Source organism: Phodopus roborovskii, unplaced genomic scaffold (assembly GCF_943737965.1).
Source record: "Phodopus roborovskii unplaced genomic scaffold, PHOROB, whole genome shotgun sequence".
Taxonomy (NCBI): Eukaryota; Metazoa; Chordata; class Mammalia; order Rodentia; family Cricetidae; genus Phodopus; species Phodopus roborovskii.
The window spans coordinates 29727556-29753952 of NW_026126480.1; the positions used below are offsets into that span (position 1 = coordinate 29727556).

The 26397-nt window shown below is 47.0% G+C and overlaps 1 protein-coding gene and 1 non-coding gene across 2 annotated transcripts in view; one reads left to right on the plus strand and one right to left on the minus strand.

Annotated features, from left to right (window-relative positions):
- Nucleotides 1-1188: 1188 nt before the first annotated feature.
- On the minus strand, nucleotides 1189-1270 carry Trnal-uag (transfer RNA leucine (anticodon UAG)). The gene has a single exon. It is a non-coding gene; the product is annotated as a tRNA-Leu (tRNA).
- A 6954-nt stretch (nucleotides 1271-8224) lies between these two features.
- Eef2k (eukaryotic elongation factor 2 kinase) overlaps nucleotides 8225-26397 on the plus strand; it is a 58296-nt gene continuing 40123 nt past the window's right edge. The window contains exons 1-2 of the mRNA XM_051192835.1: nucleotides 8225-8384; nucleotides 23493-23811. Coding sequence (XP_051048792.1) covers nucleotides 23569-23811 — 243 coding nt within the window. The 5' untranslated portion in view covers nucleotides 8225-8384; nucleotides 23493-23568. The remainder of the gene's footprint in view (nucleotides 8385-23492; nucleotides 23812-26397) is intronic.

The window sequence follows — 26397 nt, forward strand, 5'->3', positions numbered from 1 at the left end:
ACTGACCTTGCCATCTTTCCCCAACACCTGCTCTTTGTCCATCCTGCCAGAGGCCAGGCACTGCCAGCCCATTCTCCTATTCTTCTTCCTCTTCCTCTTGTTGGCTCAAACCCAAGCCTGGCCATCACCTTTGACACGTTTCTCTTCTTCAAAGCATTTTCATCAGTGAGTGTTGTGATATCGACTTCCAAAATGTCTCTTTCCCACCCCTTCAATTCTAACTGCCACCACCACTGTGCTACAAACCACTGTCCTTTTTGTGACAGGACTGAATGAATCCCAAACTGAAAACTGTTCATGGTTTCCCATTGCCCTCTGAGTTCAAAGCCTGTATAGCGTTCATTCATGTGCCCACCTCTCCAGCGGCATCCATCTCCTGCCCTCCAACCACTCTTTCACACAGTGACCCCTGACTGTCTTCACAGTACAGGCAGCTCTCCAGGCTCTTTCTGGCCTCTGGGGTTTCCCTTTTTTCTAGAAATCTTTCTCCCACCTTCCGTGTCCAATTTCAGGTTCAGATAAATGTCACCTCTTTGTCCCCAGGGCCAGGTAAGGACACTGCAGCGCAGGGCACGACTCCTGTGTAACTAAATGATGGTGTCTCTGATACCTGTCATGTTTACCCTGAAACCTCACCGTGAGCTGGGTTTCTGGCCCAAAGAAGGACTTTCATAAATAGTTATTGGACAAATAAAGCAGTGAGGGGCCACTAAACCACATCTACATACATGGAGAATGAATAAAGCTGAGACCTCAAGATTGGCATTCCTACGTGGGACTCCACCCCAGCAACCCAGCCCTCCGTAGTCACCTGACATCCTTCCACCAACAGAGGTTGATGGGTGTCAGCCAGCCCCGGAAAGGGACCCTTTCTAACTCAAGTCATCCTCCCATCTTTGTTCTTAGCAGAGACCCTTGAGGTGTGAATTAAGACCCAGACACCTTGTTGGGGATATGCAAGGTGTTCTAGACTCACTGCCTTGAAAGGGGGTGGGGGGAGGGTTTTGTTTTGTGTTTTGGTTTTTAGAGAAGAAAATTGGTCAAGAAAGGTTTGCGTATGTGGCTAGAGAGACTGCTTCCGTCGTACTGTGTATTTTCTTATGTTTTTAAAAACGAACTTTAGAAGGAAAGAAGCAGGGAGTACAGAACCAAGAGCCTACAAGTGGAAAAATTAAAAGCATTAGGGTGTGGCAGCGGTGGGATTCGAACCCACGCCATCGAAATGACTGGAGCCTAAATCCAGCGCCTTAGACCACTCGGCCACGCTACCTCCCACTTCTTGTCTCGGCCATTCAGAGTATATCAGTACGATGACGCGGTGCATTGCATTTTGCAAGCCCCGCCCCTGACTGTTTCTGAGCCTAATGCGAGCTCAACCTCTCTGCACACAGTAACATCCGCCATTGGTTTCCCTATGTTCTGGTTTCTGGCACCTGCACCAAGCAGGAACGCGCCACTAAAAATGAAAGGACAGTCCCTGCGTGTCAACCATGAACACTTGATAGTAGCGTGGGATAATTTGAGTTTTGCATTTTTCCATGGACGTGTTGTTGTCTGTGGCCACCTGGGGGCAGTGCTGCGCTGCCGAGTCGCCGGCTCGACTGGGCAGGGCGGTCGCGGGGGAACCTGGTTTGCGCCTAACTCATCCTGCGGCCTCAGACACTCCTTTTTGGCCTCTCGGTGTCCAGCACCGCGTTGTCAGGCTGTGTTTATGTGGAGTCCTTCGTTCTTATCACAGAGTTGGGAAGAGACCTGATCATTTGAGCCAAGCTAGCGTTCTCCGTCTCTCAAGCCCCACTTGGATGCAGAATATTTCTGTTGTTTTTAGGAAAACAAAGTAACTAAAGAGGACCTTCTAGCAAACCTTCGTTTACTACCATTTAGAATTTTGAAGATCGATTTGAAATCTTTAAAACAAAACGTAGTTTAAATTTTTCATCTCTTCTGATATCCCTAAATTTGCTATTTATTTTTCAGCAGTTTAAATTCTCCAAGTTTACTTTTTGCTAATTTTATACTTAAATAGCACCATCCATTTCCTTGCAATGATTAGGGAAGATAGCTAACAAACTACCATAAAGGAAGGTGAATGGATATGCTAAGTAACACCTCCCACACCACGCATCATCAACTGGAGAGGGGCGTTCACACCCAAATCCCCAGCGTTGAATGTTGCCATATGGGGCAAAGGGTTTTTTTTCCCCCCAGCTATTATTGAATTACAGAACTTCATGAATGGGAGAGTAGATTCAGATGTGTAGGTTCACCTACCTGTAACCCTCCACATGGGTTGGGGCAATAGGATCAGGGGCTCAAGGTCATCGTTGGTGGAATCCTTAATTAGAGGCTGCATGACTTTTCAGAGACCCTGTCTCAAAAAGAAAAAAAAAAAAAAAAAAAAAAAAAAAAAAAAAAAAAAAGGGTGGGGAGACTAGCCTAGATTATCCAAACGGCCCTGAAAAGAGATGTAAGGAACCACAGAAGATAAGAGAATGGAGATGGGGGGCAGAGAGCTTAAGACACATCAAAGAATACAGGTAGCGTTTTCTAAGCGTTGTATATTTACCCACTGGGGAAAGGTGTACACCTGTGCTCATGTAGAGAACAAAGGACAGCTTGGAGGACTTGCTGTTTCCTTCTACCTTGTGGGTTCCAGGGACCTACCTTAGGTTGTCAGACTTAGCAGCAAGCACCTCTATCTATTGAGCCATATCCCCAGCCCCTGAGAACCTGGAGCCTGCAAAGAGGAAGAAGAGGTGTCTGACTCCTTGATTTTCAGAATTCTGTCCTCCAGAATGATTTGAGCTGCTTAATTTGAAGGATTTGTTAAACTAATACAACGTAGTAACTCTTGCTGTAAGGATTCAGGCATTATGTTGGCCTGGTCCTGCTACCTGGCAGAATGCACTCAAGCAGAACCCTGGTTAGCCTACTAGTCTATAGGTAGGTGCAAAGGACCCATTTAAAAGAAAGATCCTGCTTACTTAAGCTCTCTTTCCAGCTCCCCTCTCTTCCCTCTCTCTTTCCCACTGTTCCCTTGGGGCAAACAGGGCTTTTCCTGTCTCTCTCTTCTTTCCTTTCTCTGTCTGTCTCTGTGTCTCTTTACCTCTTTTCTCCTTTGTTCCCCTTTCCCTCCCCTTTCTAATAAAACTTCTCAGTTAAATTTTGTCTGCCTGGCATGTTTGTCCCTCACCCGCCATGGAATCTCCAAGGTCCCCCTCTCGCTTTTATTCATAACACCTGGTTCTCTGCAAGAACAGTATGTGCTCTTAACTACTGATCATCTCTTCAGCCTCCCTGAAGATGTTTTTAAAGAACTGTGGCAACACATGGCAAACACTGAGAGGAATTCCCATCCCAGGGATCTGAGCCATCCTTTGCCAACTGTACCTCAAGATCCCCACCGTAGTTCTATGGGATTCTATGTATACCTTCTCTACTCGATGCTCAGGAAGGTGTTTATAGGCCTCATTTGGACACTGGTAAGATGTCAACTCCAGGAAAACAAGCAGTAGTTTTTAGTTGTCCATCGTCATATCTTCAGGGCTGAGGGCAGTGTTGACCAAAAGAATATTGATTGAGAAAAGAGTGTTTTGCTTTATGTTTTTTGAGATGGGGTTTCTCTGTGTAGCCCTGGCTGTTCTAGAATTGGATTTGTAGACTAGGTTGGCCTGGAACTCACAGAGATCCACCTGCCTTTGTCTCCCAAGTGCTGAGATTAAAGGTGAGTGCCACCATGCCTAGTGGTTTTTGTTTGTTTGCTTTGTTCATTTGTTTTGGGGGCTTGGGGAGGAGTTGCTTTTTTAAAAGTGTCGTATGTGTATGTGTGTATCCTGAAGATCAAATCCAGGGTCTCCTACAGGTTAAATGCACAATTTACCACTAAGCCCTGGATCTTTATTCTTGGTGAAGGCCAATCCATCTGACCTCAATCACCATTTGAGTTCAAAGACAGAAGCAAACATTTCTGCCCCAAGCTGCCCATTCTAAGAGCTAACAGAATTAAATTACTGTCTGGACATGGCCAGGCCCTGGCCTGTCCTTCTGGAAGATCACCCTCTTATGTAGTCACAGGAAAGCACAGAGTTCTCTTTATGTAGGCTATCTCCCCAAAATAACTCAGAGCATATTTACACACACACACACAGAGAGAGAAAGAGAGAGAGAGAGAGAGAGAGAGAGAGAGAGAGAGACATGTAAGGAGTAAGGTTTGACACCTCCCATCAGAGCCATAATTTAGCTCAAGTCAAGAATTTATTCTACACCTATTAGGTTGCATCATACAAAAGTAGGCCTTGGGGAGGGATACAGCTGCTTTCTTAAGGTGTTCAGGACCTGCTTGCCTTCAACTCCAAACCCTGAGAGGCAAAGACTTCTGTTTGTTCCCACCCAGCCTCTCTGGAGCATTGTTGTCTCCCAGCTGGCCTCTCCAGGGCCTGCTGACCATGCTTTTGTGGTGATTTATGCCTTGGGTGACACAGTAAGGGCAGATCAAATGCAAAGGCAGCCACAGCCAGGGAAGGGTGGGGAAGCCACAGAAGCCAGAGCAACCAGGCGCTGTTTAGTTTTGTGGGAGTCTCTGTTTCTAAGTGACGTTTAAAAATAACTGTTGTAAAAGTAACCAGTGTTCCTTAGTGAAACTGGAGCAAAGAAAGAAAAGCACAAATAAAGTCATTGCTCATTTCCCCACCCCGTTCTCTGCCTCCTCTTCCATAGAAAGGAAGCTGGTTTCCATCTAAGTTTGAATTGTACTGCAAGTGTGCCCAAGTTTTTAAAATGCCCAATCCTATGTGTAAAGTTAAAAGGGGAAGGAAGTCTTCCTTTACCAGTGAGGTCTACCAACACAAGCAAACAACAATAATAACAACAAAAATGACCTGGATTCTTCCAAATCTTTTCCTATTCAAATATTTGACAAATAGAGCTAGAAGCCCCATCCCAAGGACACCCTCAGACAGAAGAAGAATCATTTCATGGACTCTGAAAGTCTTTTTATAAAAACTATTTTAGGCCCGGCGGTGGTGGAGTGCACCTGTAATCCCAGCACTTGGGAGGCAGAGGCAGGTGGATCTCTGAGTTTGAGGCCAGCCTGGTCTATAGAGTGAGTTCCAGGACAGTTAAGGCTGTTACAGAGAAACTCTGTCTTGAAAAACAAAACAAACAACAATAACAACATCAACAAAAACTGTCTCAGGGCTGGAGAGCTGGCCTGGCTGTTAAGAGCACTTGTAGCGCTTGCAGAGGACCCAGGTTCAGTCCCTAGCGCCCACATGTTAGTTCACAACTATCAAAAACTCCAGGTCCAAGAGACCCAACACCATCATCTGCTCTCCACGGACAATAGGTATGCATGTGGTACATACAAGCAAAACACTCATAAAGTGACTATCTTTAAAAAAAAAAAAAAAAAAAGTTTAAAACCAGGCTGGTCTTGAACTAACAATCCTCCTATTTCAGCCTTTTTTTTTTTTTTTCTATTGTTTATTTTATGTGTTTGGGTATTTTCTACATAGTGAGACACCATTTTTAAACTTTTTGTTTTTAAATATATATATATGTCTTGTCTGCATGTATGTCTGTACCACAGTGAATGCCTGGTACCAGCAGAGGATGTCAGGTCCTCTGGGACTGGGGGTACAGTTGTCAGCCACCATGTGGGTGCTGGGAAACTGAACCTGGATTCATAGAGGATCTTTCAGACAGGCAGCCAGACTGTGGAAAAAGTCCTGTGAGCTGTCATGTTGGGCAACTCTAGGCAGCATTCACCTCTCTGAGTTCATGTAGCAACATGGGGTCTTAATCAAGAAACTTGCCCTGTGCTGTGCCTTTAGTCTTACCATTGGGGAGGCAGAGGGCAGTCTGGTCCACACAGTGAGTTCCAGGAAAGTCAGGGTTATGTAGAGAGAGACCCCCATCTCAAAAGAAGGAAGTGAGGAAGAAAGAAGGAAGGGAAGAGGCCAACTTTTTGCAGGGACTATTCATGCTGACAGCAGTGTTCAGATCTGAAAGGCTGACTTCCCCTGCTCTCAAACACCGAAGAGCATAGGCTTACAGGGCAGAAGGGTCTGGATACATCCAGGTCCGGGCCAGATCTTGCCTCTATCGCTTACTGGCTGTGTAAGCCTGGAAAAGTCACATTCACAGTCTCAGTGTTCTATGTACAAAGTGGAATACAATAAGGAGGTTGTGATGAGAATTATAAGGAGTATTAGTGCCTGTGTGTTAGATCCCTTTCTGTTACCAGTAACACAATACCACAGGCTAACCTAGTGAGGCTTTTGTTGTGGTGATAAAAGGGTTTATTTCAGCTTACAGCACACAGTCCATCATGAAGGGAAGCCAGGACAGGAACTGGAGGCAGGAACTGAGGCAGAAGCCACAGAGGAACATTGCTTACTGGCTTGCTGTGCCAGGCTTGCCCAGCCTGCTTTCTTACAGCACCAGGACCACCTGCCCAGGGGTAGCACTGCCCACAGGGAACTGGGCCCATCCAAATCAATCATTAAGAAAATGACCCTCAGGGCATCTCTTGGTCTCTTTCCAGATGAAGCACAGACTGGGTGGTCTACAAAGACAGAAGGTATATCAGGATGGCAACTCAGCAGGCAGAAACAGGAAGAGGAAGAAGCCATTGTGTCTCAAACAAAAAATGTGTGCTCTGTGTGTGTGTGTGTGTGTGTGTGTGTGTGTGTGTGTGTGTGTGTGTGTGTGGTGGCTGGAAAGATGGCTTAACTGTTTAGAATACTGACTGTGCTTCCTTCCAGAGGACCTGGGTTTGATTCCCAGCACCCACATGGCAGCTCACAGCTGTCTGTAACTCCAATTCTGGGGGGGGGGGTCAGATATTCTTAGACACACATGCAGACAAAACACACACATAAAATAAGTAATTTGTTGTTTTGTTTAGGTGTTTTGTTTATTCCAGTCAGGGTTTCTCTGTGTGGCCCTGTCTGTCCTGGAACTCCCTATGTAGAGTAGGCTGGCCTCAAACTCAAGAAGTCCGACTGCCTGAGCCTCCCATGTGCTGCCCAGCAAAATGAGTAATTTTTTAAAAGGTGTACTTTGATTCATGGTTCAGAAGGTTCAAGGTGAAGAGGACATTCCTGGTGTTTTTTGCTGGTAGAACCCCAAGGTGGTTCCCGTCTTTAGGTCTCTAATCTTAAGACCCAAGTCACATATGCCCGAGGTAGAATAGATGTCGTGGTGCATCTCCTGTCAGTTTGCCTATTCCCATTTGAGTTTAGGGTCACAGACCACCTTCCCTGGCTGGGTGCCTGTGCAAGACACACTGTCCCTAGGCCTCGGTCCCACGGTGGTACAACAGGGCTAGTGGCACCTGCTATCTTAGAGCTGGCATGTAGCTGGAGGGACAAACAGCTCAAAAAGTGCAACTGTTTAGATTTGTATTTCTAAAGTATGCAGAAGGATATGACATCAAAGTGTACACGGCTGTTACCACTGGTTTTTAAGTCTTCACATCTGCCCAGGCCTTTCTTCCATTCCTTGCATGGGTTGTTTTTTTGAAACAGGTGTTATTATGTAGTTCAGGCTGGCCTTGTATTTGTCATCCTTCGAGGTTTCAAGCGTCCACCACCCTGCCCAAGTTCCCACAGATTAAACACCTACTATATGCCACGTCCTAGGCTCCGAGTTAAGAACAGGTTTGTTTTTTCTCCAGAGAGTCCAGGAAAGCCTAATGAAGATATTAAAAATTACACAAATACTTGACATTGCCAGGAGTATCTAAACAAAACAAAACAAAACAAAACAAAAACTAAAAACCAAATTAGCTCACTACAGTTTGGATTCATCATGGCATTTTTCAACAAATTTTTTGTTTTTCTCCCTCCTTCATCCTCCCCGCCCCCCCCCCTTGTGAAGTGTCAAAACAAAAGTTAGAAAACCCAAAGATTTTCTGAGAAAAGTATTTTAGTGTATGCTCGGCACACTCTTCCATCGAGCCTGTCCTGGTTCTGAAAGACAAGAGAGGCACATAGCAGACTCGCGAAGGATTCAACCGGAGGGGGAGCCAGGAGACTGGCGGCAGCTGCAGGGAGGTGATGGCCACCCGGAGGCGGTCACGTGAGCCCAGGCGTGCGTCCCATGCGTCAGTCCCGCCCCAGCTTGGGTCTTAGCTCCAGTTCCAACACCACTTGCAGCTGCAGCCGTATCTCTAGCTCCAGCTGGCTCTCCGCTGCTGAGCTCAGACGTCTCCACGCGTCCCACTGCGGCTCCAGGAACCTGGCTCTCTGTTGCCTGCGCTCGTGCCCAGGGATCATCCCTTGCCGTCTGCACCCTGGAGCTCCTGGCCGCGAGCCTCTGCAAACTACTCGGGATCCTTGCCACCGTGGGCAGCGGCTGCCGCGCCTGTCCCCCTGCGGGAGGTAGGTGACGATGCGGTGTGAGGGTGGGTGGGGGGCCGGGCCTGCGCGCCCCGCTGCAGCAGCGCCCCGAAAGGTAATTGAGGCGCTTCTTTGGTTGGCCAGCTCCCCCGGGGCGCCGTGTTTGGGTCTATAAAGTTAGAGATGAAAGACTATGGCAAGCGATGGGTGCCGCTCTGGCTGCAATAGGCAGCGCATGCAGGGCCTCCGCCTGGGTCTCCTCTTTGTCCAGGCGAATCTCGTGTCTTCTTGCAGCACCCAAGTGGCATTCCCTCACCCGGTTCCTTTAGCCGGAGTCTGTGCAGCCCTCAATTCCCGGAACCTCAAGGTCTGTGCAGTATACACCCTTGTTGACGGAGGGAGTTGGGGTGTTGGCAGGCATTGGAGACATGTGCGCCAAGGGGCTGAGCTTTAATATGCAGTTGGTGGCGCGGGGGCGGGGACCTCCCGGGTAAGCCCCGGCCAAGATAAGCTAGAGTTAGCCGGGAGGTTTCAGAAACCTGCCCAGTTGCACCCTGAGTGTGACCAATCGCGTATGTTGTGAAGGAGTGAGATCTGACTTGGGGATGCTGTTCCCTGGGGACATATTTCTGGTTCCTCCGTGATGGGGCACTCCCTGTCTTGGGGCCACAGAACTAAGAAAGTTGATTTTACGGAGGAGAAAACCGATGTTCAGAGAGGTCTCTAGATCCTAGAGGATAGGTAGGGAATGTAGAGTAGGTGGACAAGGGCTGTGTGTGTAGGGGATTAAGAGTGAAGTTTTGGGAAGACTTCCCAGAGGAGGTGGTGTTTGAGCTGTGTGGAGAAAGGAGAGGGAAGGTCCAGGTTGTGCTTAACCTTAGCTACTGCTCTTCTCCTTTCTTTGCAGGGGCAAGAGTTCCTGAGAGAGGAAGGCAGGCAGGAGCGGGGGCGTGGGGGTGGGGTGGGGAACTTCCACTTCCCCTGAGGATCTTTGTCTGTTCCAAAGAATGGGGTCCCATTCAGTCCTTTGGAGGGTCTGAGCGCCTTAGCTCTGCCTTTCCTGAATGGCCCTCCACGCTGTTCCACACACAGGATATTTTCAAACCTCTCATCCTTTCCTAGACAGACTCGAACCAACCGTTCTTGACTCTTGACATCCACCAGGCTGTTAATTCCCTCCAGGAAGCTGCATGGAGGAACCTGGAGGTGCACAACAGCATTTGGCTGCTTCTCTGCTCTAATTCCTATTGTGAAGGAGAAAAACTGCAGGGTGGGGTGGAGAAACCCAACTAGTAACACACTGATTGATGAAAAAGGAAGGCTTCAGGTGGAGGGTGTCCCGTTGAGGCAGCTGCAAGAATCAGCTGAACTCAAGATGATCCCAGGTTATCACAGGGTCTACATCTGGGATGATTGCGGGATTGTGTCTTAAAGCTTATTGGATGAGGGCCTGTGGGGGGGGGAGGGGAGCACTGGCCCTTGAAGTGAAGGGGGAAAAAGAGCTGTTAAGTCATGAGGACTAGATTACCCTCACTACATATCTGGTGGCTCACCCAGGCCTGTGGGACCATCTCCAGGGTATCCAGTGTTCTCTTCTGGCTTACACACACACACACACACACACACACACACACACACACACACACACACACACACACACGAATTAGAGTAGTTGACTAAACTCTTGCAGCCAGGAAGGGGATGGTGAGTTGCTAGCACAGTATGGCAGTAAAGATGGGAGAAGCATTTCACAGGCTAGAGTCGGAGGAGTGTGGGGCTGTGGCTCTAACTAACTTCAGGGCACATCATTTGCCAACTGCAGGGCTTGCTTGCCTCTGATTGCTGGACCACACTGAAGTTTCATTTAGTAGGTCTGGAGTGAGGTTCCCAGTTTACATTTCTAAGAAATTCCCAGGGGTGGCTGCTAGCTACTGCTGGGCTTTTTGGTTGAGAAAATGAAGACTACATTAAAAGTCACTGAATGTGACCAACATCAGTTTCAAATCCAACTTCCCAGCTTCCTGGCTGAATGTTTATAGCTAAGTCACTAAGTCTCTCTGTCCCTCAGCTTCCTCACCTGTAGAATGAAGCAAATAGTGCCTGCCTCCTGGGAGCTGGAGGCAGCACTGAAGGAGGGGCTACATCCACAGATCTGATTGAGGTGTGTACCACTTGGTCAGGGAACAAGTTGGTGATAGATTGCATAAAGAGACTAGCTTGAGGCAGGTGTTTGATAGAATCAAGTAAGTGTGCTGTGCAGTTGTGAAGATTCCATTGTGCTAGAATTCTGTGTCCTCCATGAAGCTCAGAGAAGGTACACAGCAGATGCTCTATAATGACATGGAAGTGACATTAGCCTCCTTGACATGGAAGTGACATCAGCCTCCTTTCGCCAGGGTGTGGAAAAAGAGCAGCTGAGTGGGCCTGGAAGCTGTGCACAGTTATTTAGGCTTTATTTCATTGGCCTAAATGTAATCACATGGTCTCACCAAGGTACAGGAGATGCTGGGAGAAAAGGTCACAGGCTGAGCCAGTTGAGGCTGCTCGAGGCATCACCCAGCTTGTCCATGATGTCTGGAGCAATAGACTCAAGTTGATGGAGTTCTTGCCAGACAGGTACAAAGCCCTGGGTTCCACCATTAGCCCTCATAAAACCAAGTATGGTGATACTTGCCTATAATCCCAGAACTCAGGAGGTAGAGGCAAGAAAATCAGAAGTTCAAAGTCATTCTCCTGGAGACCAGCCTAGCTACAAAAGACCCTGTCTCAAAAGAAAAACAGAACCCACAGACAAACCCATAATTGAAAGCTCAAGATAGGTTATACTGTGTATGCTTTGGCCAGGGCTTTGAAGCAGAGTTCTTTTGTTAGGGGTGGATCTTGTCCTAAACAAGAGACTTAATGGAGCAGGCTGTGATGGCCTGTGCCTGGACCCTCTACCCCTATGGCATCTTCACTGTGTAGTACCTGGTTGGTGTACTCAGTTTTTTGCTTTGTTCTCTGTATTTCTGGGGGGTGTGGTTGGGGATGGAGAGCATCAAGTGAGGGACTCGATAGTATCCAGATCTCCAGGATGCACTGAGTACTCATAGATGAACAGTGAACTATTAAAAGCAACGGTATTTTTGTCAGAGTAAGGACCAAGATGTCCACACCGGCTTCCTCCATCAGATTGCATGTCTCCCACTTTCCAGGTCCAGATCAGCCACCTTTCTCATGAGTTTGCCTTCTCCTTGCCCTCACACCCACAGGCTCTGCTGCTTGTTGCCTCACCCACAGGGGCCAAACCTGTCTGTCCCCTTCAGGATCACACTGGACTCTTATCTTCCCAAGAGGGCCTTTCTTGGGTCATTTTCTTGCCTTCAAATCAGCAGACAACAGAAGAGTAGCTACCCCAGGGAGACCAATCCCTTCCCCCACCATGCCTAGTATACCATTGGTGCTGGAAAATACCAGCTGCTATCCCATGCTGACCACCCCCACTCTCCTCGACACCCCGCATGGTACTTCTTCCCAGGTCCTACATAACAAGTCCCATTATACTCAGAGGCCCAACAATAACAACCCCTCTAAAGATGTTCAGATCCCCACCCTTAGAATATGTGAGTGTGTGTGTCCTTATACAGCAAAAGGGACTTCTTAGGGGTGAGTCATGGGTCCTGAATCATCTTCAGGTAGAGGAGGTAGAAGCCAGGCATGGTCACACACACCTTTAGTCTTAGCACTCTGGAGGCAGAGGCAATTGGATCCCAGAGTTTGAGGCTAGTCTGGTCTACAGAGAAACCCTGTGTCAAAAACAACAACAGAAATGAATAGGTAAGTAAATAAAGAGGTAGAAGGGCAGAGAAGAGACATGACCAAGGAAGCATGAACTCTGGATAGAAACATTTAGGGTTAGGTGTTAGCTCAGGGTTAGAGGGCTTGCCCTGGACTCCATTCTCAATACTGGGAAGGAAGGAGGGAGGAAGAAGGATGAGGAGGGGAAGAGGGAAGAAGGATGGGAAGACAAGAAAGCAAGGAAGCAGGCACAGACCCTTGAAGACACCAGCTACTGGCTCAGGAGTTGCCCTGCTCCCTAGTTGTGAAACCTGAGCCTGGGTCATTTGCATCAGCAGCTACCCGATGCTCATGTGACTGGAACAGGCTCAGGCCCAAGGCTGTTCCACTCCATCCTGGCTCATGGCAATATCTGGAGTCAGTTTTAGTTGTTCTGATTCAAATGCAGCTGACAACTAGTAGAGACCACAGATGCTGCTACATGTTTGATGTCCCACAGGACATGTTGTCTCTGTAAATAAGAACTGTCCTAGCTCATTGTCAATAGCACAGAGGCAGAGAAACCGTGCTCTGTGGGGAAGAGTTTTCTGCTAAGCATGAGGACTGAGTTCAGATCCTAGCACCTACACTGGGGTGTAGCCAGGCATGATAGGAGGATTCCTGGGACTTGCGGGCTGCCAGCCTTGCTTCAGCCTCATTGAGGGACCCCATCACAAAAGAATAAGGTGTTGTATGATAGAACAGGGACACTCAGTGACCTCTGCCCTCTGTGTATAAACACATACACACCCCACGCCCTCCTCTTTCTCTCTCCTCCCTCTCTCTCTTCCTCGCTCCGAGCACGTTTACACCGGGACAGAGACATCAGCTTCCTGGCTAGCAGGAACAGCAACTTGCTTGGAAGGCCAAGGGCCGAAATGCAAATGCTGCACCCTGGACCCTGCTCACACAAACCTGCCATTGTGCAAGAGTTCTTTGTTTTAAAATCAGCAAAAGACATTTTAGAGTACAAAGCAGAAAAGATTGTCATTAAGGCTTCAATGAGCAACATGCACAAGGGGCCTTTGGATTTTAATGTTTAGTCATCCTCTAGGCACTGGCTTTTGTGTCCCCAGGACATGGTGTACTCCTGGCTGGTCGCACCAGAGTGCAAGTCGCAGGAATGAACTACAGAGAAGCTGGCCATCTTCAGCTGGCATATGGGACTCTGAGGTCTTACCACTTGGGAGTCAGTGGCCCAGTGGCATGGATGAGGCCCCAGCAGGGAAAACCAACCATGAAAAATCAGAAGACTATAATCTGGCCTGACAAGACCTTTGAGACAAAAAGATCTGAGTTCAAGTCCTGATTTTGCCATGGCTAGCTGAGCCGCACTGGGCTAGTTACTTAATTCTTCTGATCTAGGTTTCTCTGTAAAATTTTTCATCTCTTAGAGGGAAGCAGAGCAGGTTGGGAGAGGGTGACAGTGTCTCCTGTCATTGTCACACACTTGTCAACATGCCTAGTGCAGCACCTGGCATGCAGCCAGAACTTTGAATGTATGATTTGTCTTGTTTTTGTGAAAATACAGTCAGGTGGAGGGCCATTGGAGCCCAAGTCTTTGCTTTCTTCTCATTCACCTGCAGCAAAGTCCCATTATCCCTCTGTCTCTTGTCAGCAGGAACTCATGCTAGACTTGGGGAAGGTACTGCCAGTTCTTCTGGGCAGGAAGTTCCTTCCTGGCACGTAAAGGATAGGCAGAGTCACCAGTGGGGGGTGGAGGATGCAGAGAGAAGTAGGGTTGGGGTGGGGCTGTACCTTGTTTATCACACCAGGAAATCCACACTGAAAGATCTTAGGACATAGAAGGTGGGTGTGATGGTGCAGCCCTGAGTCCAGCACTGAGGGCCCTGTGAGGCAAGGTGATCCAGAGTTTGAGAAATAGATATAATAGGAACCAGCAAGGATGAGAAAGTACATTATTTTGACTTATGATGATACCCACCAAAAGCACCCCTGGGAATGGTTAACATTACAGTTGCATCTAAGTGTGGGAAGCTTTGCTGCCTATGCACAGTAGCAAAGGTTGTTCACAAGAGTCTTGAATATGTGATCTGTGTGGCATTACAAGTGGCCCTGATAGGAAAGGGGTGTTATTTTCAACCATGTGCTTTTCAAAAAGTCTTTTTTTTCTAGCACTGGGGATGGAGCTCAGACCTTGCATATACTAGGCAATGGCTCTGTCACTGAGATACAACCCCAGCACTCAAAATTATTATTTTTGCCAAGTGGTGGTAGCACATTCAGGAAGCAGAGGCAGGAGAATCTCTGTGAGTTCCAGAGGGGGCCAGCCTGGCCTACAAAGTGAGTTCTAGGACAGCCAGGGCTGTTACACAGAGAAATCCTGTCTCAAAAAACAGAACATTTTTTTTCTTTTCCCCTTTTCCCTTCTCCACTGGTCTCACGTCCATACTTAAACACAGTGAGTGAACACTATATCCCCAGCTCTGCCTGGTATGTTTAGGGATTTGTTGTTTTTTAGTACTTTATGTATGAGTGTTTGCCTGCATGTATGTCTGTGTGGCATGTGAGTACCTGTTGCCCTTGGGTCAGGAGAGGTTGTCATATCCCCTGGAACTGGAGTCATAGACAGTTAATGAGCCACATGACCTCTAAACTAAGCTTCTCAAGGTTCTATTCACCACCGAGGAACGGAACAGGATCCTGGAGGCCTCCTGGAAATTGGTTCTAGGACCGACAGGAGACACATCCACTGACCCAGAGGTCATTAATGCCAACTTCCCACCCACCTGTCCAGATTGGGATTATAATGCCACACAAGATAAGGAGAGGCTCCTGGTCTATCACCAGACTCTGTTGGCAGGTCTCAGAATTGTGCCACGATAGCTGGCCAATGTCTAAGGTTTATAATGGCAGACAGGGACCAGAGGAGAGTCTGGAAAGGCTTCAAGAGGCCTTTGCAGGTACACCCCATATGATTCTGAGGTGGGAGAGTCTGAGACAACTGTGATGTCTGCTTTCATTAATCAGGCATCGCCAGATATGAAAAGAGTTACAGAATATAGAAAGATTAGGGGAAAACACCTCAGACTTAGTGGCAGTGGCGGAAAAGGTTTATGACAAAAAGGAAGTACAGAGGATAAGGAACTTAAAAAGGAAAGAGACAGGAAGGAAAGTCTAGCTAGAGTCCTAGAGCAGCAACAGGCATGCCATCAGGCAGAATTAAAGGAAACTGTCCTGGCTGCTGGTATGGGAAAGTCTCCTGGGGACACCACCTTCTGGTTGGAACCCAGGCAGCAACTGGGACCACAGGTAACAATGCACCTGTTGTAAGGAGGATGCCAACATTGGGTCAAAGACTTGCCCAAGAGAAAACAGTGAGCACAGGCTGCAGAAGTCCACCCAGCTCTCCTTCAGGGGGATGACAGCGATTAGAGGGGATGGGGCTCAGTCCCCCCCCTTTGAGCCCAGAGTAACCTTTGGAGTGGAGGGGGAAAAGATTGGTCTCATGGTAGACACAGGTGTAGAAAACTCGGTCCTCTTAAAAGCTGAGGGCCCCATGACCACCAAGACCACTGGGTACAAGGGGCTCCAGGCACTAAACCTTACCAATGGACTACCTGAAGATTGGTAAATCTAGGAATGGGCCAGGTAACCCATTCCTTTCTAGTTATACCAGAGTACCCATACCCACATCTGGGATGAGACCTCCTTTCCAAAATGAGGGCTCAGATCACTTTTTCAGAACAAGGGGCTGAGCTCAGGCATGCAGATGGTACCCCAGTATGGGTTCTTCTGACTGCTAGCCTCTCAGAAGACTATAGACAACACCAACAAGAACCAGAACATACAATCTTCAAGTGGTTGATCAAATACCAGCAGAGACGGGGATGGGGTGGGGGGAATGAGGCTGTCGGGCCACTGACCCACAATTTTGGTAGAACTGAAACCAGGAACCTAGCCTGTCAATGTCCATCAGTACCCCATATGCGCCTAGAGGCTAAAAGAGGGATAACCTCCCACACCTGATGCTTCCTCAACCATGGGGTCCTGAGACCTGACCAGTCTCCTTGTAATACACCCCTCCTGCCAGTCAAAAAGCTCCACACCAATGACTGTTGGCCAGTCCAAGACCTGCCGGAGGTTAACAGGTGGCTCAGTGACATTCACCTCATGGTGCCAAATCCATATGCTCTGCCCAGCTACCCAACGCCTAAACAGAAACAGTATACTGTTTTAGATTTAAAATGTGCATTTTTCAGCCTTCCTCTGGCTCCCCAAAGTCAACCGTACTTCACCTTTGAATGGTATGACCTTGACAATTGGGATCAGTGGACAACTCATGGCCCAGATTGCCCCAAGGATTTAAGAACTCTCCAACCATCTTTGAAGAGGCCCTACACAAAGATCTCTCTGATTTCTGGGTACATGACCCCAAACTCCCCTTGCTACAATATGTAGATGACCTGTTGATATGGGCCACCTATCAGGGAGCCTGCTTTGCTGGGGCTGAGAACCTCCTGCAGACTCTGGGGGAGCTGGGGTACTGTGCCTCAGCCAAAAAGACCCAAATCTGCCAACAACAGACAACTTACTTGGGCTTTATTTTAAAAGATGGATAGCACTGGCTTCCAAATGCCCGCAAGGAAACAGTGTTGAAAAACCCAACATCTAATTCCCCTAGACAACTAAGGGAATTTCTGGGAACGGCTGGCTTCTACCACCTATGGATCCCAGGGTTTACTGAATTGGCAAAGCCAGTATATGCAGCCACTAAAGAAACTAAAGACTTTCAATGGACTGAGGTGCACCAAAAAGCCTTTGAAAACCTGAAAAGCCCCTACTAGAGGCCCCTGCCCCGGGTTTGCCAGATGTCACTAAGCCTTTCACCCTGTTCATAGAAAAGCATAATGGGATAGCCAGAGGGGTCCTTATTCAACCTGGGCGCCTGGAAGCAACCAGTGGCCTACCTGTCAAAGAAATTGGATCCTGTGGCTGCCGGATGGCCACCTTGCCTGCAGATGATTGCAGCTACCACCCTCTTGGTAAAAGATACTGATGAGCTAACTAACCTTGGGACAAAAATCTGACAATAGCCATGCCACATGCTTTAGGGGGGTGCTTAAACAGCACCCAGACCGATGGCTGAGCATCGCCCATATGGTGCACTACCAAACATTGCTCTTAAATCCTGCAAGAACCCGGCTACACTGTTGCCAGACCCTGACCTAGAAACTCCCATTCATGACTTTCCAGAGATCCTATTGTGAGTGCACAACATCCAGCTGGATGTATGCAAGACTTGCTGTGAAAATCCAAAGTCAAGATTCAGAATGGAAACCAGGCCATTGAGGAAATAGTGGCCAGCTGTCATGTATACCACCTGACAAATGGCACCCCTCACCTCTCAAACCCAGGCTCCTGCTTAAGAGGAACAAAGCCAGGGACATATTGGGAAATAGATTTCACTGAGTTTAAACCTGGTAATTGGCTACAGGTATTTTCTAGTGTGTATAGACAGTTTTTATGGATAAACTGGAGCCTTTTTTAGTCAAGCATGAGAATGCCTAGGTGGTCGCAAAGAAACTTCTCCAAGAGATATGGTGTCTGATGCTGCCTATCCAAGCTACATCCCGTACGCCTCCCTGCAACTGGACCTGGACAATAAGCACCCTGGAGGGTCACCTGATAAACCATACCCATACCATCTCCCCTGATCTCCCTTTCTTGGCCTTATATATGGCCCTCTATGACTTGGTTCAGGATGGGTGGCAAAACTAGTGTAGGTCTGCAGAGGGCCGCAATTCGATCACACCAGTTCTATGTCTGCCCTGGCCATAAGAAAGGAAGTGGTGGTGCAGGTTATTGTGCCCATTGGAGAGGTGTGTCTACAGGGTGGATCTCCTGGAGGGTCCCTGTCGCAGATGATTACATAACTGTAGGGCGGACAGGCGAGGATACAGTATGATGGACTAACATTACAGCAAGCCAGTATCGGAACCTGTATCTCACGAGAACAGGACTCCAAATTAGAAGGAAAGGAGAAGGAAAGGATTGGGAGCCGTTGGTCTCTGCTGTGATAGCATAACCTCATCTACTGTAGCCCTGGCTACCCCTGGGGGCCGTTGCAACCACTTAGCTATCAGATTCACTAAAAAAGGAAAACTAGTCTCCCTAGATGATTGCAAAAAGGCCAGACCTGGGATCTTAGAATGTATCACAAAGGATATGACTCTGTAACCTGCTTCAGCATTGCCATCCAGCAATTCCCTCTCCAAACCAAAGTCAGCACAAACAAGCCTATTAAACCCTGGCAGAGGGAGCCCTACAGAATTGGAGGGGGCTAGATCTTTTATTCCTGCAACAGGGAGGCCTTTGTGCAGCCCTAAGGGAGGAATGTTGTTTTTATCAAGATCACTCAGGTAAAGTAAAAGACAACATGGCCAAGATCAGAGAGGGACTAGAAAAGTGCAGACAGGAAAGAGAAGCTAACCAAGGGTGGTTTGGGTCCTGGTTCAACAGTTCCCCCGGATGACCAACCGTGTATCTGTCATTACAGGCACCCTTCTGATACTCCTCTTGCTCCTAACTTTCGGCCCTTGTACTACTAACAGACTAGTACAGTTTGTAAAAGACTGCCTGGGCACAATCCAACTGATGGTTCAAAGATCACAAACCTACTGATCCCTTCCCCAAACTTCTCTAGAATTTTTTTTGCACTGCCTACTAGAGTCCCAAGATTGAGTCACCCATGATGCACAGAGAAAGGGAGGAATGAGAGGCCAGGACTGCTACCTGCTTAGTACAAAGGATGGTTAGAGGACCCTGACTCCTTGACTGCATACATGACAAATGGCCTGTGTCAAAACCCCCAGCTCTCAGAAAAAGGAGTCCACCCCAAGCTGTGTCAACATCCCCCTGCAATTGAGGCTCAGGTCCTTTCCCTGCAGCTGTTGCACCAGCTTGTGGACAAGGTCCCTGCTGGGCTTGTGTTCCATGAAAAAACCTTGTGCTTTTGCATTCGGTGAGTCAGCTCCTTGATGGTCTTTCTGGAGGTCTCCCGGATGGGGCATAACAAGCAACAAAACTACCCTTCCCTATAGTTGTACACAGCCTTTCTGCTCCTGTTTCAGTAAGCTCAGCTTGGGTGTATGGTGGTGTTAAAATATTTCCGCAGAACTAAAACTTCCCCTCTGGAGGGAGACGCTCAGAAATCGACAAGACTGACCAGGCTACTCTGGAGGTGGTTAATAGGCAGTGAGCAGTTGCTGGGGAACAGACGCTGTACAGCCAGCAGAGCAGCCCCCGAGGTAGACATGGAGCTCCAGGTCACAGCTTTCGTGAGTCCTCACCATACTGGGGCAGGCTTTAGATGATGCAATTGCCTCTGGGTCACCCCTGCTCCTGTAAGTAAGCCCCATTGGTTTTGTCTGTCATTTCTTTTGTCTGTCATCACCTCCCTATTAGGAGTGAATAGACAGTGGTTCACATCTCCCCAGGAAAAGTCTCACAGCTCATGGTCTTGCCTGTCTGTAGTCTGGGAAATGCAGCCCTTATCTGAGATACTATGTTCTTAGCTTTGTAGGAGCAAACAGCTTTGAGAGTTGACAGGTGCTGCCTCAGCTTCCTTTAGAGCAGATTCATGGCACATCGAAAGCCGTGAAACGAGGTTCACTTGGTTCTGGATGTGTACCAAATGCCTGCTGGTTATAAGGTATAGTGCCAGGCTGGTCATAGCTGTTGTCAGCAGCAGCTCCTGGTCCCCAGGGTCAGGAGGGTGTTTATCTGACGTTCTTTCTCAAGGCTTCTGTGAGCTGGCTGTGGAAACACAGAAAGGCCACTTCCTTACTCTGCTGCTGCCACGGTTGAGCAGTGCCTGAGGGGTGGAGGGGGGTGCCACGCTCACTACTGAAGCTGTGGGTATGGCACCATCCTGGCTCCTGTTGACCTGGTTGAGTCTGTTGCCAGACTTGGGTACCACACTGTCCTGGTCTCTAAGGCTGACTGGGACAGAGCAGGCTCTGGGCTAGGAGCTGCAAGCTCCAAAAAGGATCAGGTGGCTTTGGCATCTGTCCCAGGCTGGTGACTGTCCTGCTCTGAGTGTGAAAAACAAATTTGGCAGCTGACATGAAATTTCAAACCGGGAGTAGAGAAATCAATGTGTGACCAGCACACTAAGGAAAAGGATAAAAAGAAAAAAAAAAAAAAAAAAAAAAAAAAAAAAACAGGCTCAAGTTAGATTGCAAGAGTACATTTTATCAAGGAAGACCAAGTACAGGGTTTTGAGATTTTAATTTTAGGAGTACATACCGAGTTAGAATGTAAATGTGTCCTGCTTCATAGCTGTTAAGAAAATGCCAAAGCTGAGACAAAAACTAAACACTGAGCCGAACACAGTGGTGACACGTTTGTGTACAAGTTATAAAAATTATTTTTAATTGTGTGTGTACGTACAAAATGTGTATGTGGGGACATGCATGCCATTATATACTTATGGAGGTCAGAGGACAATTTGAGAATCACTTCTCTTTCCACATGTGTGTTCTGATACTGAATTCTTTCTCATTGCCAGGCTTGTGGGACAAGCACTTTTACCCACTAAGCCGTCTTGGCAACCCTTTCGTGTGTGTGTGTGTGTGTGTGTGTGTGTGTGTGTGTGTGTGTGTGTGAGAGAGAGAGAGAGAGGGAAGGGGGAGGGAGAGAGAGACTGACTGTGTAGCCTAGGTGGGACTGTTTGGAACTCAGCATGTTGTTCAGGCTGGACTCGAACCTGCAATCCTTTCACCTCCATCTTCAGAGTGCTGGAATTATAGGCATGAGCCACCACACCCAGCTTGTTTATAAGTGATTGTAAGGACATATTCATTTCTTTTGAGTGCATCCTGGGAACAGAATTGCTGGACCATGAGGAATTGTCAGGCTGTTTTCCATAGCACGTGCACCATTTTGTAGTTTCACCAGCAGCTGTGGGTTCTGATTCCTGGGCAACCTCGCTGACTTTTATTATTGCCCAGTTTTAAATTATATCCATCCTAGTGGGGTATGACTTTCAGTATATTTCCTATTGACATCTTTTCATGTATATACCAGATATTTGCGTGTGAAATTCTTTTTATTTTGCCCCCTCTGTGTGTATGTGTGTGTGCACATGTATACATATGCCTATGGGGGCCAGATGAGGGTGTCAGATCACTAAAGCTGGAGTTAAAGGCGATTGTGAGCCACCCAAAATTCTCCAAGAGAGGTTATTTCTTCTTTTCTCCTGCTCCTCTTTTTCCTCTTCTTCTGCTCTTTTCTTCTTCTCCTTCTCTTTTCTTCTCCTCTTTTCTTCTTTCTTCTTCTCTTTTTCTCCTTCTTCTCCCTCTCCTTCTCCTCCTCCTTCTTTTTTGTTTTGAGACAGTGTCTCACTTTCTAGCCCAGCTTAGTCTCCCACCTGTGGTCTCATTGCTGTTTCTAGAGTATGTGGATTTCTAGAGGCATGCACTATCTCACCTAGCTCCAGACAAATGACTGTTCAAATCCTTTGGCCATTCTTACTGTTTTGTGTTTATAATTGGTTGTGAGTGTTCTTTGTTGAGTCATTTATCAAGTTTGTGATTTGAAAACCCTTTTTCTCATTTTGTAGGTTGTGTCTTTACTTGTTGCCTTTTTGTGTGTGTATATCTCTCTGTGTTTGTATCCCCCGTGAACACCCAGCAGAGGCTGCTCATTTACTGACAGGAAACACATTGTTTGTCTGAGCCAGGCACTTTCTAAGACAATCAACGGGCATACCGATAACAGAAGTTAAAAAGACCTGCAAGATGGCTCAACAAGTAAAGTCACCTGCTGCTAAGCCTGATGACCTGTTCCATCTTGGGGGCCACATGGTAGGAAAGGAGATGGTCAACTTCTGCAAGTTGTTCTCAGACCTCTATATCTGCTCTGTGGCGGGCACATTCCTGTATATGTACATGTGCACACATAAAAGAAATAAGGAAAAGACTCATTCCGTGAGATGTAGCCCATACCCAATACTGCTTGGGTTACCAAGAACCTGAGACTAGCTAGCCCAGGGACCTAGGGTAATGCCAAATCAAATACTACTATTCTTTTTTTTTTTTTTTTTTTTAAAAAAGACTTTTAATGACGTTCTGCTATACTATATACAGAGGTCAGTGACCTGCTCTGCCATCATCAGAGAAGCTTCCTCCTGCAGCAGTTGGGAACAAATAGAGACCCACAGACAGACGTTATGCAGAGAGTAGAGACCTTAGAGACACTCAGCCCTAAATGGAATGACCCCATTTTATCTCTCCCCTCAGAGCTCAAGGAACCCCACCAGAAGCTGTGTAAGAGTCAGAGGGGATGGAGGACACCAAGAAAACAGGGCCCTCTGCATTAGCATGAGCAAGGCTCATATGCGCTCACAGAGACTGGGGCAGCATGCACAGGGCCTGCAGGGGTCTGCAACAGATCCTCCGTGTTTATATTATGGCTTCCAGATTAGTGTTTTTATGGGATTGCTGGGTGTGAATGACTGGGTTTCTGATTCTTGTGCCTTCTCTTGGGTTCTTTTCCTTCTATTTGTTGATCTTGTCCAACTTCAATGTAATAGTTTCACTTTTATTATATTTTATTTTGTTACATTTTGTTAATGTCCCTTGGAAACCTTTCCCCAACCTAATGAAAGACAGAAAGTGAATCCAGGTAGGAGGGGGGGGTGGGGAGGAGCTGGGAGGAGTAGAGGGAGGGGAAACCTGTTGTCAAGATATAGTATGTAAAAAAATCTATTTTCATGGAGGGGGGTGGAAATAAGTGTAAGAAAAAGTACACAGAACAGTTTCAACTCAGAAAGACTATTGCAAATAAAACAGGACCTTTGACTTGGAAATTTGGAGGTTTCTTTAAAGTGGCATCCTTTGGGCTACAACCCAATAATGAGAAATGCACAGTTAGAAAGCTGTCCCAGGTACTGGGAACAAATACAAAACCCTTGGGGTGGGGATGCACTTGATTGATCACTGAGTGGAAAGAAACTGGTGTCCCCGGAAGAGCAGCTAGGGCCTGAAGATGATGGGCAGGGGCCCGAGGCCCCAGCTGGTGCAGTCCTAGGAGAGTTACTGGAGGGTGGTAAGTAGAGGAGTGAGTTGATACAGTTTATGTCCTTAAGAAATAGCTGTGTTTTTTTTGTGGAGGCACTTCCGGTTTCCAAACATACAGAGGTCTCCGAAGTGACTTTTGAAATGTTCCTCCTACCTAATTGCCAGCTTATTGCTAACAGCCTCCCCAAGTGATTGTTCTGGGTTTCAACTCTGATGGTGTGGCCATCACCAGCATCATGCTCACTCACGCCCAGGCGCCGGCACCCACCCTCCTCTGTTTCCCTTTCAGGACTGTCCTTGCTGCACTTGCGCAGTAACTCTGGCTGCACCGTGGACCCCTCGGGTAACACGGGCGCCCCTGACACATGGCAGACGAAGACCTCATCTTCCGCCTGGAAGGTGTTGACGGTGGCGGGTCCTTCCCAGCTGGCCACGATGGGGGTTCCGACACAGACACTGACGACGATGAAGACTACTTCATCTGCCCTATCACTGATGATCCCATGTCCAACCAGGATGTCAGCTCCAAGGTCCACAACTACTACAGCAACCTAAGGAAAACGGAGTGCGGGTCCTCAGGGTCACCAGCCAGCTCCTTCCACTTCAAGGTGAGTGGCCACCTGTTCTGCCCTTGTGTCCAGCTTAGCTGTTATGAGGGATGGGGAGCTGGGGCCTCTAATGATGTCATAATTGTCCTCAAACTCTGGCAGTGCATTCTGGATGGGAGGTGTTCCTGTTAATCTGGGAGGTGACTATTGGTTTAAGATAGGTTTTATCGGCCCCGTTGGTGGTGCATGCCTTTAATCCCAGTGCTTGGGAGGCAGAGGCAGGAGGATCTCTGTTCGAGGCCAGCATGGTCTACAGAGCTAGTTCCAGGACAGGATCCAAAGCAATACAGAGAAACCCTGTCTAAAAAAACCAAAAAAAAAAAAAAAAAAAAAAAAAAAAAAAAAGATATGTTATCATCACAGAGCAATGTTTTTCAAATAGATTGAAAACCATTTTGGTAAGTTGACTCGGCAGGTAAAAGCTCCTACATAGGCTCCTGTAGGTGGTTTTTCTGGCCACTACAATTATGTTGTAGCACCTACATTCAATAAATTGTGAACAAATGTAATGTTTAAAATACCTGTTTGAAAATCTTGCCCTGAGTCTTACCTTTTTTTTTTCCCCTGAGAAATGGAGCAAGATAGAATTCAATAGAAAAATTTTCAGAGCACTATAGACTGCAACTGCAAGCATTTTATTTCTTTGATATTGTATATGCCTACCTGTGTGCATAAATTTGGTGAGCTTATTCATTGCTTATGGATAGCATTACAACATTCAAGAAAGGATGGAACAGAACACTGTGGGAAATATTAAAGAGCCTTTAAAAGCATAAGGATATTATTTCTCAATGGTTTGTTGTTGAGGCAGGGTCTCACAAAGTAACCAAGCTGATACTCTCACAATCCTTCTACCTCAGCCTTAGGAGTGCTGGGATTACAGGTCTGTGCCTGGCTCAAGATTCCTTCCTTCTTTTCTTCCTTCCTTTCTTCTTTCCTTCCTTTTCTCTTTTTTTCTTTTCTTTTCTTTTCTTTTTTTTTTTTTTTGAGACGAGTCTTGTGAAATCTCAGCCTTACTATGTTGCCAAGGATGACTCTGAACTCTTAATCCTCCAGCTTCCGTCTTTCTTCTTGGTGAAATATGTACAGGAATCCATCCTTATCCATGAGCAGTGTATTCTAAGACTGTAGGGCATGCATGAGACATGACTAGTGCCTAACCCTCTGTATGCTATTCCCCCATACACACATACCTGTGATAAGGTTTAACATATGATTTAGACACATTAAGGGATTAACAGTCACTAATGATAAAATAGGAAAATTATAACAATATAGTATAATAAAAGCTACGTGCTGGGGGGGGGGGGTGTGGTTCAGTAGTAAGCACTTGCTGCCCATACACAAGGCCCTGGGCACTATCTCCAGCACTGCAAAGAATGAAACCAGAATGAACAAACTAGAAGTTGTGGATGTGGGTCTCTCTCATTCTCTTAAGATATCATATTGTACTGTGTACATGTTGATACTTCTCTGCTATCTCTCATTGACCACAAGTAACTGGGAAGCCACAGATAAAGGGGACCACTGTCACACCCTTCATAAATACAATATAGTGACTTGTTTTTGGTGATGGGCTTCCAGTAGACTCATGACTTTTTTCAGAAAGCATGTATTTAGGCCTGGAGATACAGGTCAGTTGGTAGAGTGCTTGCCTGAAACACATCAAGCCCTGGGGGGCCATTCTTAGCATTGCATAAACATCCCAGCACATGAGAGAGGTCACGGTAGCAGAATGGTCAGAAGTTTAAAGTCGTCATCAACTCTATCTCAGGTTTGAGACCAGCATGGAATATGAGACCCTGTCTTTAAAAAAGACAAATAGGCTGGAAAGTGACTCATCTGTTGAGAATGCAAGTTGCTCTTGTAAACAAGCCAAGTTTGAATCCCAGCACCTTTCAGCTAGCTCACTATTGTTTGTAACTCCAGCCTTAAGGGATCTGATACTTTCTTCTGACCCCCTTGGGCATCCTGGTACACATGTGGCATACACACCCACATACATGCATGTATGTATGAAATTTTAAAAAATAAATCTTAAAGGACTTCATTTTTTTTTTTTTAATGAAAACAGACAAAAGCATGTATTGAATGAACCTCATGCTTTTATTGAAGCCCGTTTAACAGGTATGAGATGAGGCACTGAATTACAGGTTTTAGTTCCGTTGCACTTATTTATGGCCTATTAACGTTTCTGATATTAGCTAAACACTGAGTACAGCCAGGCAAACAGTTGTGTGCCATTCTCCTTGTAGTTTCACTTGTGAGGGGTTAACCATTATTTTTGAAAGAGTACCTTAGATTGTTTAATACATACCACTTCCCTTTCTGATTCTACATCTCAGCATAAGGCCCTAACCATTTATTACTGACTGCAAAATAAAGGATTTTAAAAGGACTCTTAGATGCTAGAGGCATGTGCATGCTTGGCATGCCTGGGATCCTGGGTTCCATTCCCAGCACCACCACCCACACACAAAAATGTCCTTTGCAATAACTAACTACGCTCCCCTACATTTGTTTGCTGATACAAACTCACTTTGGCAGTTCTCTGCCTTGGATATTGTTAGTGTTTGAGGGTACAGG